Genomic DNA, 19,667 nt, shown 5'->3' on the forward strand with positions numbered 1-19,667 from the left:
TGTATTTGTTTGAATTTTTAAAGAATTATTCAACAATTTCTAACATCACCATAGAGGCTTGAAACTGTATTTGGAAGATTCTTGCACCTTTTAACACAGATTTGATTCATCAAATATTTACAACTTCTGTTGGACTGGGTGAGCGATTTCCAATTTTGAAGGAACATGCAGATCTAATCATGCGAAACTGTGGACATATAGACACCAACCAAAGTGAATTACTATGCTCCTTGCATTATAAATATATTATAATCTTTAAAACATATATATATGTATATATATATATATATATATATATATATATATATATATATATATATATATATAATTTGCGACCTGCAAAATGTCTCCCATACCAACTATTACTCTCCTGTGTTCATGTTACTTTTGTCTCTTGTCCTATTTTTAAAGACTGTGCTTTTGTTGTAGGTCTAAGACGTACTAAATAAACAAATTTACATATTATGAACGTGAACAAATCTTTTTACAAATTAAACGTTTACAAAATAATATATTCGTATTTATATTAATGTTTACATCAATGTGCATAATAAACTAAAACGTTTTTAAAGAGATGATATATTTCCCATGAAGCCATTTCCAACATTTAAAAAAACCCGAATAGGCCTGTCCCTTACACATTCTGCTGGCATATGCAATTGTCCTCATAACCCTGATCAACACATCCGTAAAGCATTACAATGTAAACACTATTTGATAAATAACATTAAAATAGTTCTAAATCTTTTCATTATAAAAATGAATTCCCTTTAAGGGGCATTGTATTACTTTTTGTTTTTGTTCTTTAAATCCCACTTTCGATGCTTTGGTTTGGTTTTGTTTTCAGGTTACTTTCTGATCTTGATAGCTTAAAACATTTTGTTTCATTTTTTTTTTTAAAGTGATATTTATTTGAAAATATATTACAAAGTGGCTTACCTGCTAGAAAAACAGTTACAAAAATATAAACATAGTTTACTTAACTTAAAGAAAAGATGTAAAATCACATCATTTGTTTAAAAATGTGAGTCTCCAAATGTTTTTGGTTTTATGGCGCAGGTGCAAAGTTAGATCAAAAGACATTGGCTCCTGAAACAAATGACATCTCTCGCACATGTAACAGGCTGAAATAATGGTTAAATACTATTTAAAAACAAACAAACAAACTCAGAACTAATACCTGAATCTGGGCATATTTCTCGCTAAACCCCCTGTGGACTGAACAAGAAAGAGAATGTTTCATAAATGTGATATATGGGACGGCCTATTGAAATCTCTTAATTTCGTTTTTTCTTGCAGCGCCATTAAAAATGTAATCCAATGAGAATGTAAGTTGTCTCCTGGTCTTGGAATGATGCGTATCCAAACATGTAAATCGGAAGACTGTGAAGCAAAATCTACAACTCGCGAATTTGGCTTTAAAATGCAGGCACATTGAAAATGTACATTAGCCTTAATATGGCTTAATTGCAATGATGACAGAGAATTATTTAGATTGTATGGTTTACTTAATAAATCATGTGCCCCATAAAATCACTGTTTTCAATCTGAATTAACTTTCATCTCAAATCCAATATCAATAATATAAAGCACTAAAACCAACAGGAGCAAAGTAAAAGAGAAAAAAACAAGAAAAATAACTTTTTCACGAAACAATCCATTCAAATTGCGTTTTATTTTAATTTTTTTAATAAAAAGTGCATTACATATAATGACCCTGCAATACACATTTTGCAAGATACAAACACTGTTACAAACGTAAACAATATTATATAAATTAAGTAAATCATGAAAATGCCAAATTCAAACATTTTAATTAGCTTAAACCTTGGGGAGACAAAACATGTTCTAATCATATTTATATTACAAAGGTCATTAAATTTAAACGTTGGTAGCATTTTATTATTGTGTTGGCTTGTCAAACAGAAAACTCTTCTTTGAGAGTAAAAACGTTTTTTTTTCATCAAATAAGGTTTTCACGTTGTATGTGACCTTTGCAAAAACAACCATTACTGCATTTACTTTTTAAAATTAGTAATAAATTACATTCATTTACTAGTTGTGCAAATGAAGAACACTCTTGGGAAGAAAAGGGAACCGTTTGCAAAAGAAAAGTCATTTTAAAAAGCATGGCATTCTTGAAGGTGACATTATAGAAGAAAAAGCAATTTAATTAACAAAATAAAGATCGTTTATGTCATAGAGAAACAAAATAGGCTTGTCATCAGAATTCACAAAAGTCACCAACGAAATAGTAAAATGACTTGAAGAAAGCAGGCGATTCGAAAGATAAACCAAACTTTTCTATACAAAAGGTATTTTGCACATAAATATTCACAGTTAGGTAATTTCTATTAAGTATACACTCACGCGTTTATTTACAAGTATCCCCAGCAAAAGTCCGGTCAATAATCTCAAGTGTCATTTGCTCAAACGAAGGAGCGCTGGATCTGTTTCCCAAGATCAAAACGAACAATTAGTGCTTCCTCCGAGTCTTCAAATAAATCCTTGTTCCTGTGTTCTCTAGCCTTTATAAAAAATACATACATCTTAGAGAAAATGGTCCACTGTTCAGAACAGTTCAGTGCTATATGTTTGTAATTGCAAGTCTTGGTTCTTTTAGGAGCTCTCGTTCTCAGACGTGTGCGGGTGCAAAGTGGTCGGTTTGTGTTTTTTCAGTAACTGTGTAATTTTCTCGTCGTCTGAATTGGGATCCAGCGGTTTATTGTATTCGTCGTCTTCCTCCTCGTTCTCTGAAGCTCCTTTGAGCCTCTCCGTCTCTGAGTCCTGTTTCTTTTTTGCCGAGGCCATCTCTGCCGCGTGTCTCTTCCGCCACTTGGTTCTTCTGTTCTGAAACCAAACCTTAGGATCCAAAAGAATCAAACAGTTCAAACACATTGGATTTGTATATTAGCAATTAAGAAGCATTTCGCCAAATGAGAGAAACAACATAAGTATAACAGAAATGGTATTTCATGTGCAGATTAATGTGATGGCTACAGAACATTTCAAACAAAGTAGTCGTTATGTATTTTTGAAAATGACATTGTCCTACATATCATAACGCATATTCGCAGCTCTAAGAAAATAAATAAACCGCAATTAGAGTTAACATTGTTCTTTAAATTGCTTTATTTTAAAGCCATATCGCGTAGTTATTATTAATTTATTAATGTTTTTTTTTTTCATTATTGCATTTAAGGAAATAGCATATAATTATAATATGGGCATGCTGCAAAATAATATCTCCTACATAACCTTTTTGTATAGCACTTTTTTTTTTTTTTCAAATTTCAAAATACTACTTATTTCGATTATATTGTGGGTTACATATACACGATGAATACAACAAAGCCGTTGGATCCCATATATATTCTACATTTTTATAATTGTGTTAATTGGGGGTGCTGTATTCATACTGTACTACCTACAGCAAAGCACGCATAGGACAGCATCATGCTCTCAATACACTCTTGACATTGATTAAAATAATAACAATAATAATCAAAAACGTTACTGCCTTGACATCTAATAGGCGACTGCACGGCAATGCAGTTCATGTTTGCTCTTAAAGTTTCTATGTATTTATTACACTGTGTGCACTACACCATTTTCAGTGCAATTTAAACAGTCTGAACATGCTGTTACATATCTTCATAACGGTTTAAATGATATTAATCAAATAAGTATTGACAGGAAACTAAATTACAAATGTTTTCTAAAAAAAAAATATATATATATGTGCAGGATTGTAGTCTGCATGATACACATATCAGCATCTGCACATTTTAGGGTGTATAAATAATCATTCTAATTAGGCCTTGTATGTTGTTAACATGCTGCAAATGACTTCATATTTAAAAACAGAATATATAGTAATTGCCCTTACGATTCATGTATACTATCCCATAATGCCAGGAGATCTCACATATTTAAAACACAAGTCCAACGCTTCCATTTAAGATATTCCATTTGAACTCTATCAGCAGGTTTCAAGCGGGGTTTGTGTTTAATCTCAGTAATGTGTGATTTTTATTCTCTTATCTAATGTTTGACAAGATAATCTCACCTTCACTTGACTCTCTGTCATCCCCAGTGAATAGGCCAGCCGCGCTCTCTCAGGGCCTGCTAAATATTTCGTTTGCTCAAAAGTCTTTTCCAAGGCGAAAATCTGCTGGCCAGAAAAGGTGGGTCTGGTATGCTTTCGCTTCCCATCTTTATCAAGAAGAACTGAACCTTGATCTGGGAAGAAAAAAAATAAACAATGTTACTTGACAGAAACGTTTATTTATACTACAACATACATATACACTTGGAGTTTTTAGGTCAACTTGAAAAAAAAAACAGTTTTGAGCGTTTTTTATTCTCTGTGGTTTGCGTTTTAAAAATTACAGTACACACTTTTTTTGTTTTTAATACAGGAGCAAACATACCATTCATTTTAACAAACTGTTACTTCTCATGCAGTACATCTTACGAGAATGACGCTACCCTCAGCAGATTTTAGTGGTTATTAATTAGCAGCACTAATAGCGAGCTTTTCAGATAAACAGATTTGTCAACATGGAATGTTGTTACACAATTTCAAGTGGCAATCGACCTATCTATCTACTGTAAAACAAGGTACAGTATTTGCTGTTTTTGGACAAGCACACATTTTCATTTTATGTTATACTTGTGCAACTTACACGGGTTCTTTCCTTATTTTTAATGGAATATTTCAAAATACTTGTTAACAAAAAGCATAATAATAATAATAATAATAATAATAATAATAATAATAATAATAATAATAATAATAATAATAATAATAATAATAATAAATTAAACAGCCAACACAAAAACGGCCAACTAATGCAATACTTACGAGGAGAGCAAGCAAATCTAGCATCCCTCCAAGGTGGACTCTGCATGACTCCTGGCCAAAAGATCGGGGTCCTGCCTGGGAGATCGGCCAAGGGTTTGGGGTAGCGAGCCACAGCAACCGCAGCTGCGGCGCTGGGGCTGAAGTAGAGCCCTGGCGGAGGAGGGGGACTCAGAGTGCTGAATCTGGGCAATCCTGACAGAATCCCCGCAGAAGCAACAGAAGTTGCAACGGGGCGGCTAAGGATGTCGTTAATTCCATGGGGGGTGGCGGCCAAGTACTGCTGGTGTGATAGAAAAGAAGAGAGTCCCGGTGACGGTTTGATCCCTGGGGAGGACACGGGTATCCCTCCCGGGTTCGGAGAGGTGGAGGACGGTGAAGATGATGATGTAGGTCCGGTGCTGGATAAGGGATAAGCAGAATACAGTGGGGTCTTCATTTCGGTCATGCTGTGCAGGGCTGCTAATGGAGGGCTGCTGAGAACGAAAGCGCTCTGACGAGTCCCATCCATTTGCCCCACCGCTAACATTACTGAGAAATTAATTTTAAACTAAGGACCGGGGTATTAAAATATAGCTGAAATAATTCAATTTTTTTAAAAAAGTTTTGTTTATGCTATATCCTTAAACAGAAAAGGTTTTCAGCCAAAACAGCATGAACAAAATGTCAACTATCTCTGTCTCTCTCTCTCTCTGTCAATAGATATCGCAGGAAAATAAAAAGGCTATTTGTACAGAAATGTCCAAAACACTGAATTTGTTTTATTTTATATCTTTATTTACGAACAGGTGTCGATTAATTGCCTTCGTTATCGTGCAGCAAAGGTCCCGAATTTACAGTAGCCGCCACACTGCACGTACTCACTCATACGTAATGCTAAAAAAAATCCTGATTTGTTGTTTATCTTAACCTTGCAATTCTTAAATATTGCATTGCTGTTTTTTTTACAGATGTATCCATTGCATTCTTTGCTTTCTTGATAGTTTAAAAAAACTAGATATAAAAAGTAATTTCTTGCCAGTGCAGATGAAGCTCTCGGAGGTAATAAAACATTTTCATCACTTTCGGCCTCCTTTAGCAGCAAAAGTCAAAACTTTGAGAATGTCACTCAGAAGCTGGAGGTGTGTTTTTCTACTCCTATTGGGTAAAAACCTCCATGACGTCAGGAGCGTCTATTACTAAAGAACCAACTGAACCTGAGAGCTCCCTCTTATTGGCTCCCTCAGTACTTAATCTGCATCTAAATCACTGCTTTTGGACAGAGTTTAAATGTAAAAGGTACAACATAAAACTAGTCAATTCAGTCTCCGTTTACAAAAACACTGGGACATCTGTCCTCATTTTCTTGGAAAACGTCATTCTTCCTATTCTCTTTTAAATGTATTGTATTAAGACGACTGTTTTTTTTAATCAATACATTGCAGTGCATATTAACTGTTTTAAGCAAATGAATTAAGTGTCATACGGCCAGATTTGTTCTGAGGCTGGTCAGAGATCATCTCAATCTACGTCTTGCGGAGTAAACAGAAAGTTATGCATTGTTTTGATAAACGTTTAACTGCTATGTTTAAATTATTATTATTATTATTATTATTATTATTATTATTATTATTATTATTATTATATGAGCTGTGGAAATTATCAAATGTTTGCTTTTGTTATTGATGTTGTTTTTAAGTTTTTTATAGTTATGTTTTGCTCTCCTATTTTACCCTTTTTACTTATAAATGATTGATTATACACTCCAAACTACTTCCAGAAAAGACTGTAGTCACTTTATTGTGTAGCTATAATATAATAGCGCTGGTTTACAGGGTTTAGGAGAAAGAACAAGGATCAATAACAGTGACTGTATTAAAATATTCAGAAGCAACTGCTTGGAATTAAACAGGAGTGAACTACTGGCCCTGCTTGTGCATCAACGAAACCGAGGCCCTATTATTGTTAATAAGCTTCTATAGCGATTATTATTTTTCACTTTGGTCATTCAACAAAGACAAAGGTACAATAAGAACAGATGTATTTTTGAATAGCGTAATGATAAGAAGCGCACTATCCATGGTTTTTACACTCACCCAGCCAGATGCGATTCATCATTTGCTTAACCTGTATTGTATTTTACTCACGTCCCACCAATACGTTCTGTCTGTTTAGAAAACAAAATTAAATTGACAGCCGCCTTTTACGTTTTTTTTTTTTCATGGATGCCAATGCACATTTTCTTAAATGAAACAATTCGATATATACATGTTAGTTTCTTTTGAGAAACAGAAATTACATTCTTATTATCTCGGTATTATATGTTAATAAATATATAGGGTAATTAATACAATGTTGTCTATATCTTTATTTAAATAACATTCAAAATACTTGTTTACTCATAGTTGCTGTTAATATCGTTTATTTTATTTCACAATATTCTTCTATTTTCTGTTTTTTCTGGTTAAGTGCGAGGATTTCTTAAGAGAAACCCAAAATGTGCAGGTTTTTTTTTTTTTTTTTTGCTTTTTTATGTAATTTATTATTCCATAGGTTTTCTGTACTAATTTTATTTTATTTTATTGAACATTTGTATTTGTGTTATTACAGTATTTTATTTTAGCTTAAAAGTCGTGATCAAAGCTGTCATTACTGTAATTTAAACTTGACAGATATGTGTCTAAAAGTCTGCATTAAATGCATCAGCAAACACAAAATAGGATATGGTATTTTTTAGAGAATGTCATTTTTCTAGATTCAAGTAGGCTATGAATCAAACACATAACCCCATGTTAATAAAAAAAATGCATTGCTAAAATTCATATAAATGTTTTTCTAATATATTTAGGAAGCCTAAAAAGTACACAAAAATGTTCTAACCTAAAAACTATATTGTTTTACCAAATACAATTGCTGGGACACAACTGAATTACATTTAACTCCTTGCGGCACCAATGGTCTTTCTACTCTTTTACACTGGAATTGCTAAATCACTGTTAAAATCGATGTCTCGAATACGAGATTCGTTGACTCCTCAATTTCAATAAGCGCAGATAATCATGTATGACATAAGCCCACCCTTGGGTATTGAACATAGTTTGTTGGCTTGTGCCTAAACGTTAACATTAAAATACAAAACAAATGTCATCATTGAAACGTAGTTCTTCATAAAGCCCCGAATTAAAACTCCTGTTCTTATAATAAATATTTTGAAGGTTAAGCGCATACAAATATGTCCTGTATCATGGAGCCTATAACATGTTTAATGTTACGGTTAGCCTAGAACATTAAATAATAATAATAATAATAATAATAATATAGCCTATAGTCCATTTGATAATGTTTTTTTTTTTTTTAAGCCAAAGCTAAGCTATTTGAATATGCCTAATATTATCAGTATATTTCGAATTATATAGGCCGAGTACAATACATTGGGGGTTTGAATGCAGTCTTGTTTATTTTACTGGATACAATTACCAGGAAGTCCATCGTGCGGGACACACGCATACACACACAACAACAACAACAACAACAACAATGAACAAAAAGGTTTAATCAAAATAAATGTATGAATTGGGATGGTTGAAGTATAGTATATTGTATGCTGTAAATTGTCTTCGTGTAATAATTTCAGTGTACATTACAGGAGTCTGTTTTTAAAAACAAGGGGATTTTAATTAATCTACTAATTCTATCATATAAGAATTCCCAAAACATCAGTGTAGAAGAAAATAAACTATATATATATATATATATATATATATATATATATATAATATATATATATATATATATATATATATGTTTCACGTCAAGCAGCTAAAACAAACAAGCTAGTATTCCAAGGTCCAAGTGTAATGTGTTGCATCTTTCCGTGGCATCAGCACTGTAACCAGTACTAGCGCGACACCAAGTGGCCAGATACAGTACTGATAGTTATTTTGTGAACAGTTTGGACCCGACTTAAACCGTTTTTTTTTTGGTTTTTTTTGGTTTGTTCGTTTCTGTTATTTTTCACAATAAACAGGAATCACTAGTAAAGGCCCATTATACAAAAAATAGGAGATTAAAAAAGGGATAGTTAATTTATTATTTTTCTTGTACTTTTTTTTAGAATCTCCCTTTTAATGAACAAAAATAACACATTTGTAATGAATACTTATTCTGTTCACTTTTCTATCATATTAAATTAGACACTATTTTAGATTTAGATTCAAATGCAGCCAATGACATAACTTTGTGATTCAGCACCACCTAGCGGTAAAACTGGTTGAATCCAGGCGCCAATTTGAAAGTACTCTACTTAACAAGTGACAGAACCACACCCCTAAGTAAAGTGTTCCAAATATGACGGGTTGAATTTGGAACTCCTAATCATGCTTCTGTAGGATCAAATGGCCCTATTTTTAATTAATATATCTAAATGTATTGACCCAATACAAACATCACTATACAATACACATTCAGAGGGAAGAAGTAGCCATGCTGGGTTTGCCCGTGGCTGCTGTTTATATCATTAATAGAGACCCCATGATATTGAACTGTTTTCAGTATATAACAATGCTTCTTTTAGGGGGAAGTGGAGCTGCCCCACGATGTTTCATTTTCAAATGGAATGTATAAGTGTTCACACATATAAAACATGTTCCTGAAAATGCACATTAAAGTAGTGATCCATTTGCAAAAAAATAAATAAATAACTGAAGCTTTAACCAATACATACAAGCTTTTAGTGCCAACGTGGGACTATCCCAATGCCCCAGTACACGGCTATTTCAGCCTCTGCCTAAATGAATCCAGGGCTATTCCACCCTAAAAAAGTGAATGTAGGTTTATTCCACTCCTCCCTTAAACAAATGTGGGCCTTTTCCACTCCTAACTGTTGTACACACAATAACTTTATTAAGTATCTTATTAACAAATAATAAAGGTACATAAGGCAGCATTAACACAACTATAAATACTTCTTCGCATGTAAGTCAATACAAGCATTTTAGGGAGCTGATAAGGCTCAAGGCAGGAATAGTCTCACCTCAACAGATTCCAGATAAATGTGGTTGAATGGAAACCATGTGTTTGCATAATGATGTTGATGCACAATAAAATAATCCTTTAATACAAAGCAAGTGTTGGAAGATGAGAAGGTTTGAAGCATATTTACTTGTCTTAAATTAACTCCCTTTTTTGGATGAACAAAAACGGCTGTTAATTTTACTAAAACCAAACAGCTACATAAAATAATGAAAGATCTCTTAAGCACTCCCAAGTTGTTTGGAGTAAACACGCTGTGTTCATTTTGGGGATGCGTTCTTACATTCCAAATAGAGCAGTGCTTAAAAGAAACATAGTAATAGATTTAGACAAACATCTGAATCAATTTCTATATATTATAACAATATGCTACCGTTTATTCTTGTATCAATTTGACAAATGGCTGTTGGTTATTAAACTCTTACTGGAACAGTCATTTCATTTATTAAAATTGCTGAAACCTATGTTAACATACATTATTGTCACATGCTTCCCCCATCTTGTGTCCCTCTTATGGTAATCCAATTTTATAAAAAGAAGTAGCTGAATTTGGGATCTATTTTGTACCCTTCCAAATAAATCAATGCTTGTGAAGTTATGACTGGAATATGCTGCTGTTCCCTAACTATGAAATCATTTCAGCATCCCTAAAACCCATGTGGGATGGGAATGTACTAAAAAGGCCAAGATGAAAAGAAGAAAAATCAGCCGTCTAAGAAAGATGACAAATGGCCATGAAATCTGGATGGGGAAAACTCCTCAGCTTTATATTACATGACACCAACTTACTAACATACCTTTCATGTTATTTAAAGGATCTATCTTCAAGGGAGACAGAACAGAATGTCTTGGAGAATTGCACCCTTCCGTAAGTGTTGCACAAAAGCTAAGAAATGTGCATCACGTGCCTCAGTGCTCAAATCAGCTTGAAGTGCAAAAGCATCCGTGTTTTTCAAACGTTCCACCAGCGTGTTTTCTTGATTTGTTGCTATCGCCTCAATCCTTCTCTTCACAGTGTTGTTGGAGAGAGGCATGGTTCTGAATTTGTTCGCCTCAGTTTCCCCACACATTATTCTCACCATATCGACTGGAGCGGGCAAAATTAAAGTCTTCCCGATTGTGTGAGGCTTCTTGGCATGTGGGACACGGTGGCTCACCTCAAATGATGCCCGTTGAGCTTGATCAGAGACGGACAAGGCCTTCTTGAATTGCACTTGTTGATGCGATAGTCCCTCTTTCCTGAGCTGGAAAAATGATTTTGGTTTCCCCACGTATTCCTTGTGAAGGGTTTCCAAGTGTCGCTGAAATGTATTTGGTTTCATTCTTTCGCTAGACATTGTGACATATTAGGCATTTTGGCTTTTCTTCATTTTTCACAAATACACTGCTGAAGCCATACTCAAGGAAAGCCTCATCGTGTTTGCGAGCACGTTTATTGCCCTCCACTTGTTTTCCATTCATATTAAAATCAAAAGACTCACTATTGGAAGTTGATGCTTTGTAAAAAACAATCCACGGCGCTCTTCAATAAAAATGAACAAATCAAACCGATGGTGGAATGGGGTGTCTTTCAGTGACTTTCATTTAAGACTAGCGAGTGGGATTTGGTAAGGGAGTTATGTGACTGGTGGAGATCAGTAGAGCCTATGCTAAATAGACAGGTTGTCTCACTGCGCTGAGAGGCTGCTACGCCTTGCAGTGTGCAAGCAGGAGAGATATCGAGGTGGCTTCTCGCAATCCCATCCATTGATCCACTTGGGGTCGGCCACCCACAGTTTGGGAACCGCTGCAATAGGCTATACAGCGTGGTAGCTTTCTCTAGTGGTCTGGATATATTTTAAAATTGTAACACATTAACTATCTCTACTTACTTTATTATAAAATACCTGTCTATTCCTTTCGTGCCACAAGTTGAAAGGGAGATACACCTGTGCTTTTGCAGACATGTACCAGTTTTGTGGCTGTCGTTCTCAAAGACATAATGACTATGATTCCAAAATAATTCCCCACTTCTGATTTACCTCTCGAACTATTATCCACTATATGATATAAACCCTGCGCTATCTTCTGTTTCACCTCGTCCAGACATTTTTAATATCACCAAGCAGCCATGATAAAAGGATCTTGCGATGTATCAAACAAGCGGCAATACAAACCGAGAATACTACTTAGTCAGCTGACTCCTCCCTAATCGCCTCCTGCTGCAGGAAATACAGATGTAGTGTTATAAAGTGGTACATCGTCACAACGTGGTACGCGTACCAAAACGTGACCCGTGTAATGTTAGAAAGTGGTACACTGTCACATTGAAAGGTAAGCTGTGAGAGTTTGGTACAGGTGCAATCAATTGTGATGTGATGTGTTTTACTTTTGTCAAACAGAGGTACATTTACAATTAATTATACATTATTTTTTGCAAACCATCAATTATACATTATTTTTTTGCAAACTTAAACCGGAAACAGACAATCAATTTCTCTAAAAAGAAAAAAAAAAACAAGTCACAACGAACAAGACAAAATGAGAAGTCCACCGCAAGGTTGCAGAAGTAAAAAAAAAAAGACCCAATGTATTGCAAATGATAAATATCTGCATACTATTTTCTTAATGGTGGAAAAATATGATAAATTCAATTAAAAAAAGATGAAATACACCGAAAACCGCATAACGTACCAGATTTGAATGGGCACTTCCGTGCTTTCTAAGGGGAAGTTGTTTAGGCATGTGCGATGCCTGCCACTTTTTATCCACGTACATGAAAATAACACTACACCGGTATATTTATCTTCAAATACATTACTTGTGAAAGGTACAGACGAATACGCTGAAAGGACAGAAAACGTTATGGCGATTCAAATTCAGACCAGAAAATTACTATTTTTTTTGACCCGCACCCGAACCCGAACCGCAAACCGCGAAAAAGTTTACATTCCGATCCCGACCCGCTCTGCGCGTCACCCGCGGGTACCCGAGCCGGTGCAGGGCTCTCTCAGCACACGATTTGCTGAGTGCACTGCAGCAGCACAGTCCAGCAAGTCCGCACACACGCAGTTCACAGACGCACATAACCATATCTCGGCGTCAGCCACAAGAAAGACAACTGGCTAGATTGAGAATTGGTGATTGCGGATGCTTATTTAATCAGAAGACGTGAAGATTACTCCTTGTTTCGGTTTGGAAAAAATAATGTACAAGGCAAGAATTGTTTGTCAGTTTGAAAAAAATTGTAATATCATAAAGTGTTTCATATTGTGGTATAGTATATTAGGAAAATGTGGGGTCATTTTTATATCAGTCGTGTTTATTTAAAAAAAAAAAAAAAAGATACTGATCAAACGAGTAAGTTAGTAAAGTAAGCTACATTGAATACAAGTTCCACATGGTTGTATGTATACCGTTTAAAATAAAAATAAAATAACATAAAACACTATCAGGAGAAAAAGTTGCGAACAAACCCTTATTAAATCGGTGTTTGAGAATTTTTCGACGGTCCCTCACAATGAAATCTCGTTCTACAGTTCGCACGAGAATCTTGCTCGATTTGGGTTCCCAGAGTGCTTTGCCGTCCCTCTTCCCTTCCGCGGCCTGAGGTGAGTAAGTCATGTTGGAGCGCTCAGGCAGAGGGAATGTTATTAAAATCCATTAAATATCTCAACCATCCTATACACTAACGTGATCAAAAGCTTGCTGGGTGTTTTAGTTATACTCAGTGACTGCGGTTATACATATATGGCGATTTATTATTGTGGATATCAAAAAAAAAAAAAACGTTTACCGTTGTTGAAAGTGAATGGATACTGTCATGGCTGACTGCTGTGGTTAATTTGTGCTGGAACACAAAGCGCAGTTTGGATGTTACAGTGCATATCGGAGGGGTGTAATACCAACAGTATCTAGAGCTGAAAGCTGAAATGTATTGAATGGCACCGTTTTACAAAAGTCGCCGGGGTGGTGTGCAAAAATGTCCTTAGATGTGCGCACGTTTTACAGTAGTTAATTCAAACACAATATCAGTACATATATTCCAGGTGGCTATATTGGAATATTAAAAAGTGTTTTTTTTTTTTTTTGTACATCCATTAATAAACGCCAACAGCTTTTTCTTGAATGTATCATTTGCTTGTTTGTAATGAAGATTAGAAAATATGTTGAAAGACTCGTGTCAACCTGCTTCATTCTCCTCTGTTTTGTTTGTAGTTAATCTCTGAAAATGGTCCGCTACTCTCTGGATCCCGAGAATCCTACCAAATGTAAGTGAAACTGCTTTTACGCTGGTTTTTAAACTGAGTTTTAACATTCACAATTTACTGCTAGCTTACCGATTTGTAATACTTAAGTCTCTTTACTTTCCTGACAGCATGCAAGGCCAGGGGTTCCAATCTCCGCGTTCACTTCAAGGTAATGCTTCCTTTTCTGTAAAGATTACGTGAACAACAAATGACTGATTTCGTTCACGTTTTGTTTTAGAGTAGATGATTCAGTAACCTGGGTGATTCCACCCAACACTATTAAATAACACATGTTTCTTAATGTGATTAAAATAAACGGGCAATGTTTTGTTTCCTTATGAACACTGGAAGTTCAATGGTTATATTCTGTCAAGGGTCATGTACTATGTGATCCAAGATATATTTTGCACTCTAGCAAGTTGGAGTTAATTTGTGTTAATAGTATTCAATTTCCACTAACATACAAATATGTAAACTTCATTTTAGGATAGATAGAACTCTAACGTCCTATCTTAGTCTGAACCACTATAAATAGTGTTAAGTTGCAATGATGACCAACTTAGGAGACCTTTGGAGTTAACCATGACAATACCTATATAAAGCTGAGCAACTTAAATACACAAGTATAATTTAGCACATAGTGGCAAATTGATTTAGGAAGTCTTCGGATGTGTGGCACTTGAGGCTAAAAACCCAGGATCCACTTATTTGCAGGTACAATGAAGTGTGTTTTTCTTTTTTCTTTTTTATATTTGACTTTTTTTTTTCCTTCAAATTAGAACACCCGTGAGACTGCTCAGGCCATCAAGGGCATGCACATCCGCAAAGCATCCAAGTACCTGAAGGATGTGGTGGTCAAGCGCCAGTGCGTCCCCTTCCGTCGTTACAATGGTGGAGTTGGACGATGTGCTCAGGTAAATTCAGTGGCACATTTGACACCTTTGAGTTCACTGTCATTGGCATGCGTGTTACCTTGTGAAACAATTTCTATGTGTATGGTACTGGTAAGTTTTTAAATTGCATTTATGCAACCAAAAACTTCCATGCAGTTAGAAAAGAGAAATGGGGAAATAAATGATAGACCCATATCATGTCAACTCATACAGCCAACTAACATTACATATAGTAGTCGATGGATGTAAAAATTAAATCTTCAAACAATATAAAAATTTACTTTTGTATTTAAGGAAGTGTAGCATATTTTAAAGTACTTTGAAGGGAGTTGTGTTGGTAGGGCTGCCCCATTTTATTTGATCTGTAAGGATTGTCTATTAGGTGTGAAGTGGGTTATAAATCAGGAGATTTGTACTTGTATAATCATTCACACAGTGAACAGTGTGCAAGAAGCTGTTGATTTTCTCATTCGCATTGTCTTCTACTGTGAAGTGAACTTACCAAGTAGAGGTCATGGTTGCAATGATGACCATCTTAGGACACCTTTGGATTAAACCATGAAAACAACATATTTTGATCTGAGCAACCTTACCACTTAAGAGTTTTTACAGTGTGTAGTCTGTGAGGTAATCATTTCAATCTACTTTAGATTTACCTAAGTGTGTACTTAACTATTATATGGTAACAAAAATAAAGAACCCACTGTTAACTTCAAATTTTTTGCATGTTTAGGCTAAGCAGTGGGATTGGACACAGGGACGCTGGCCAAAGAAGAGTGCAGAGTTTCTGCTCCACATGCTGAAGAACGCGGAGAGTAATGCTGAGCTCAAGGTACTTTCAAAACTTGTCTATGCACTGTGTTCCTTTCCACTATTTTTTTACAGACTTACTATGGAAATGTACCAGTGTTTTGCCCCTTCTGTAGGCTGCATAAGAAAAGACCTCGTATCGAGGCACAATTTAAACGGCATAAACAGTGGTGTAATTAAGTGTTTGCAGTTCTTGCCTCATATAGTTTGACATGTATTTTTAAACATACATTAAACTAGAGTTAAATAGTGTTGAATCCCCACAAGGGTGCATCATGACTTAGTGTAATAGTGTTCTTGTATTCCTGTAATTTTTTGCAAGTTGGTGGCTCCCTTTTTGTTTGCATTCATTGACCCCTTTAGAATTTCCATAAACAAATTAAGTGTGTTTACAACTCTAGTTACACTGTTAAGTCCTTCAAATATGCTTTCCCAAAACAAGAATTCTATTGGGAAGAATATTTTCTGTACCTGGTCTGATGTGTTTTATCTTTCTTTGCTTCGTGTGATATAGGGTCTTGATGTGGATTCTCTGGTGATCGAGCACATCCAGGTCAACAAAGCCCCCAAGATGCGCAGGCGTACCTACCGTGCTCACGGCCGCATCAACCCATACATGAGCTCCCCCTGCCATATTGAGATGATCCTCACTGAGAAAGAACAGATTGTTCCCAAACCAGAAGAGGAGGTTGCTCAGAAGAAAAAGGTGGGTTTCTTGTTTTTTTTTTATTTTCTTTTTTTAAACTGGATGTACTATATCTGTAGAGCTACATGTTGGTTGCAGTGATGACTTCTTAGGACACCTTTGGAATAACCATGAAAATAACATTTTGTTTCTGAGCAACCAAAGACAGTTCTACCAGTTCTATATGTTGTGTTCCTTCATAAACTTGTGACTAAGGTTGTAATAGTTACAAGCATCACTTTTTGGAAATGGCCAGGTAAGGCTTAACTTCCAGGTTATTGTTGATTGGTTTGTTAGATGTAGTGTTATAGTTGAGGTTGCTTGAGCTTATGTTGAAACCTGTAACTGTCACTTGATTGTTTGAAACCTCTATCTATAACTAGCATTATCCAAACAAACTCTTATCATCTTGCAGTTCCAATGTATTCCATAAGGCCTCGACCTAAAATGAAATACCATACAATGAGGACTAATAAGGAACCAGTGTACAATTATACATCTATTGGGAATGGTGACATGTATTCTCCATAATAACCATCCTAGATTGCAGTCAGGAACGCATGTAAAAATCTGACTAGATTGTAAGTGCTTGATTTTTTTTTTTTTTTTTTTTTTTTTCATTTGGCAGGTAAAATATTGTGGTGTTGAAAGATTCATGTTGAACTGTATTGTTCAGATTGGTCTACAGATTTTTTTTTACTAAACATTATTTTTTCTTCTCTATAGGTTTCCCAAAAGAAATTGAAGAAGCAGAAGCTCATGGCTCGGGAGTAAGATGTATATAAATAAACAAAATCCAGGACAAAACTTGCGTGTGTGTGTGATTTAGTGATATCCTACATTTCTACATAACTGACTTCTTGAAAACTGAGTTGAGGCTTACTTTGAAGAATAAGGTGTCAAGGCTATTTTTGAATGCTTACTGGCCTGAGGTCATAAGGTTATTGACAGTGTAATGTCCTGTAAGGTAGGCAAAGGCTAACAAAACTAGGTAAAAGTTCAAATCTGGTAAGGAATTGATCCTTTAAGGGCTTTAACTTGGTATATACATACTGTAGTGGGTGTCACTTGCACCATTTTTTTTCAAGATCTCAGCCCTAGTGTACATACTTAATTTAAATGACCACATTTCATTACTTTACTCTAGCTACGGTCATTGTGTACGGGTTCCTCCCCCCCCCCCCCCAATGTCAGAACTTCATCAATTTTGCCAAGAATTGACAAGCAACCAGTAGATCCTGAAACTTAGCAGTATTAGACTATTAGTACCGCTAAATAGACAGCAAAAAAATTCAATTAAACTTCTGAGCCATTTATTTCTATCAAGAGCTGCTAACATCTTTCAAACACAATTGTTTATGCTTTGGAAGCAGTCGGCAAAAAAGCCTGAAATGGATTTCTGCAAAACAAGCAACCATACACAGGCGGAGACCTTAAAGTGGCACTACTCTGCTGGGTTCAGTATGCGCCGATCCAAGGATTCCCAGGTCCATGTTTTCAAGTTCTCTGCAGCGGGAACTACAACGCAAACCATCCTTCTCGACCATGATGACATGCGCAGCCAATGGACTGACGGCTTGATGAGGTCCGCCTCCCGCATCTCCCCAGGACCACCTCTGCTGCTTTTTGCCGGGCCAGAGGTAGTCGGCGAGGCCACCGTTTTTTCTGACCCATTCCCTGTGGCCTGGTTGACGTCTTGGTTGCAGGCTGCTATGGTTTGCTGGTAGACATTGGGCCTACCAGTGTTACGTTAGACCCGGTGTCCACCAGTGCGTTGCAGGGGACCCTTTCAATGTGAACCGGGATGTGACAAAAGTCCCCCACTGTAGTTCTTCCCGGCTGTGGTTGCTGGTCGTGGCATTCAGATGTAGTGTCAGCTGCTTCTGGGGGGGTGTTGGACCCACTGCTTTTGGATGGATGGATGGAGGGAGGGGGAGGGAGGGGGGGGGGGTGGCTGTGCTTTTGGATGATAGTCTCGCTGTTCCCCATCCACCCGAGTCCAGAGAAAAGTGTTAGTAAATAGGGCAGCTCAGTCGACTATCCCACTATATTTTGGGGGTTTGCTGTTGGTTCTGCTGCTGCGCCTCTCCATAGTCCCATCCGCTGCTCGTCGCTGGTTTCCTTTTTTGCAGCACCAGCTCTGGCACCGCTTTCTGCCTCCAGTTTGGCGAATTGCCCTCTCCTGTTGCCGATCTGCACCCAGACAGTGCTGGCGTGGTGGCTCGGGTCGCACCATCCTCTTGTTCCTTCTTCAGTTTCCAGTGTTCACTCCACCAGCATACCAGCTATTCGGAGAGAAGGAGAAATAGGGAAGATGAGACGAGATGATTCAGGTTCAAACAGTATTTTATTTTGTAGGCACAGTGGTCATTATTTTGAGACTCCCCTTAGGAGCTTGCAGGCTCCCCTTAAATAGCCCTTAGCCCGCCAACATCATTCCAGAATGTATAACCCCTGCCAATCACAGCCCCATGTCCCTTATTTCTGTCCAGGTGCACCCCTCCGTCCCCTGAATCCCTCGAATACCCTGGCAGCACTGGCGAGGGGTCACCGACATTGCACCAATGTCAGTCTATTGAGGCAGTCTCTTGCAGCACCTGCAGGCTCCAGCGCCTCCCGGGAACGACCACAGGCAGTCCGACTAGCAGTGCTTCTCTGCACTGCATGGCGCGGCATTACAGTATGTGTTTAAATAAGATCGTGGTAATCCTTAATTAACGTTGGTGGTAGATGAATACTTACAGGCTGTCGTGTTCATGACCTTGTGGCAAACCGTGACTTACTCAACAGGTCCCTGTGGTCTCGCTAGGCTCTCCTTTTACTTTTAAAGGTTCTGCGGAAAACAATTGTTACTCTGGATCTCAGGACAAGGTAAGTGCGAACCATGCTCAACTTAACATTAATTTCGAACCTGTATATGACACTATCGCAGTGCTGTCTTTTGCTCAAGCTGAGTCGAGAGAACGTTGCATCCTGAACATCCCTTTTAGTATACAGTACTAATAGTCCACGTGCACATGCATATCCAATAGTGACACTGCTCACTGATAATGCGTATCGCATATGACACAGGCGTTATTGTGAATAAAGAGTATTTGTGTATAAAGCTGTAATTTTTTTACAAAGAAAATGTCGCTAACATAAATCGTGGATTGAAATTTGAATTTAGTTTACTA

The 19,667-nt window shown here is 36.6% G+C and overlaps 2 protein-coding genes and 3 non-coding genes across 5 annotated transcripts; 4 read left to right on the forward strand and 1 right to left on the reverse strand.

Annotated features, from left to right (window-relative positions):
• Positions 1-1,662: 1,662 nt before the first annotated feature.
• Positions 1,663-5,921, reverse strand: LOC117421074 (homeobox protein Nkx-6.1-like). The gene is made up of 3 exons (XM_034034985.3): positions 4,868-5,921; positions 4,070-4,242; positions 1,663-2,862 (listed from the first exon to the last, which is right to left on the reverse strand). Exons 1-3 carry the CDS (start codon positions 5,391-5,393, stop codon positions 2,620-2,622), a joined length of 942 nt encoding a protein of 313 aa, XP_033890876.1. The 5' UTR covers positions 5,394-5,921; the 3' UTR covers positions 1,663-2,619.
• Positions 5,922-13,409: 7,488 nt separating this feature from the next.
• LOC117409304 (large ribosomal subunit protein uL22) lies at positions 13,410-17,298 on the forward strand. Its single transcript, XM_034015134.3, has 7 exons — positions 13,410-13,464; positions 14,072-14,124; positions 14,232-14,272; positions 14,883-15,017; positions 15,730-15,828; positions 16,321-16,512; positions 17,218-17,298. The coding sequence occupies exons 2-7, from the start codon at positions 14,085-14,087 to the stop codon at positions 17,263-17,265; spliced, it is 555 nt and encodes a 184-aa protein (XP_033871025.1). The 5' UTR covers positions 13,410-13,464; positions 14,072-14,084; the 3' UTR covers positions 17,266-17,298.
• Positions 14,646-14,714, forward strand: LOC117409692 (small nucleolar RNA SNORD58). The gene has a single exon (XR_004545541.1). It is a non-coding gene; the product is annotated as a small nucleolar RNA SNORD58 (small nucleolar RNA).
• Positions 15,515-15,584, forward strand: LOC117409751 (small nucleolar RNA SNORD58). Its single transcript, XR_004545593.3, has one exon. It is a non-coding gene; the product is annotated as a small nucleolar RNA SNORD58 (small nucleolar RNA).
• Positions 16,585-16,651, forward strand: LOC117409749 (small nucleolar RNA SNORD58). Its single transcript, XR_004545591.1, has one exon. It is a non-coding gene; the product is annotated as a small nucleolar RNA SNORD58 (small nucleolar RNA).
• Positions 17,299-19,667: the final 2,369 nt, after the last annotated feature.

This window comes from Acipenser ruthenus, chromosome 1, assembly GCF_902713425.1.
Source record: "Acipenser ruthenus chromosome 1, fAciRut3.2 maternal haplotype, whole genome shotgun sequence".
In the NCBI taxonomy this organism is placed as follows: domain Eukaryota; kingdom Metazoa; phylum Chordata; class Actinopteri; order Acipenseriformes; family Acipenseridae; genus Acipenser; species Acipenser ruthenus.

Excerpts from the sequence above, each read along its gene's own strand:
- LOC117409304 (XM_034015134.3), top strand. The coding sequence starts at position 14,085 with ATGGTCCGCTACTCTCTGGATCCCGAGAATCCTACCAAAT. Across the intron at positions 14,125-14,231 it reads TCCCGAGAATCCTACCAAAT|CATGCAAGGCCAGGGGTTCC; the intron begins GTAAGTGAAACT and ends CTTTCCTGACAG. Across the intron at positions 16,513-17,217 it reads AGGTTGCTCAGAAGAAAAAG|GTTTCCCAAAAGAAATTGAA; the intron begins GTGGGTTTCTTG and ends TCTTCTCTATAG.
- LOC117421074 (XM_034034985.3), bottom strand. The coding sequence starts at position 5,393 with ATGTTAGCGGTGGGGCAAATGGATGGGACTCGTCAGAGCGCTTTCGTT. Across the intron at positions 4,243-4,867 it reads TAGATTTGCTTGCTCTCCTC|ATCAAGGTTCAGTTCTTCTT; the intron begins GTAAGTATTGCA and ends TTTTCTTCCCAG. Across the intron at positions 2,863-4,069 it reads TGACAGAGAGTCAAGTGAAG|GTTTGGTTTCAGAACAGAAG; the intron begins GTGAGATTATCT and ends TTGGATCCTAAG.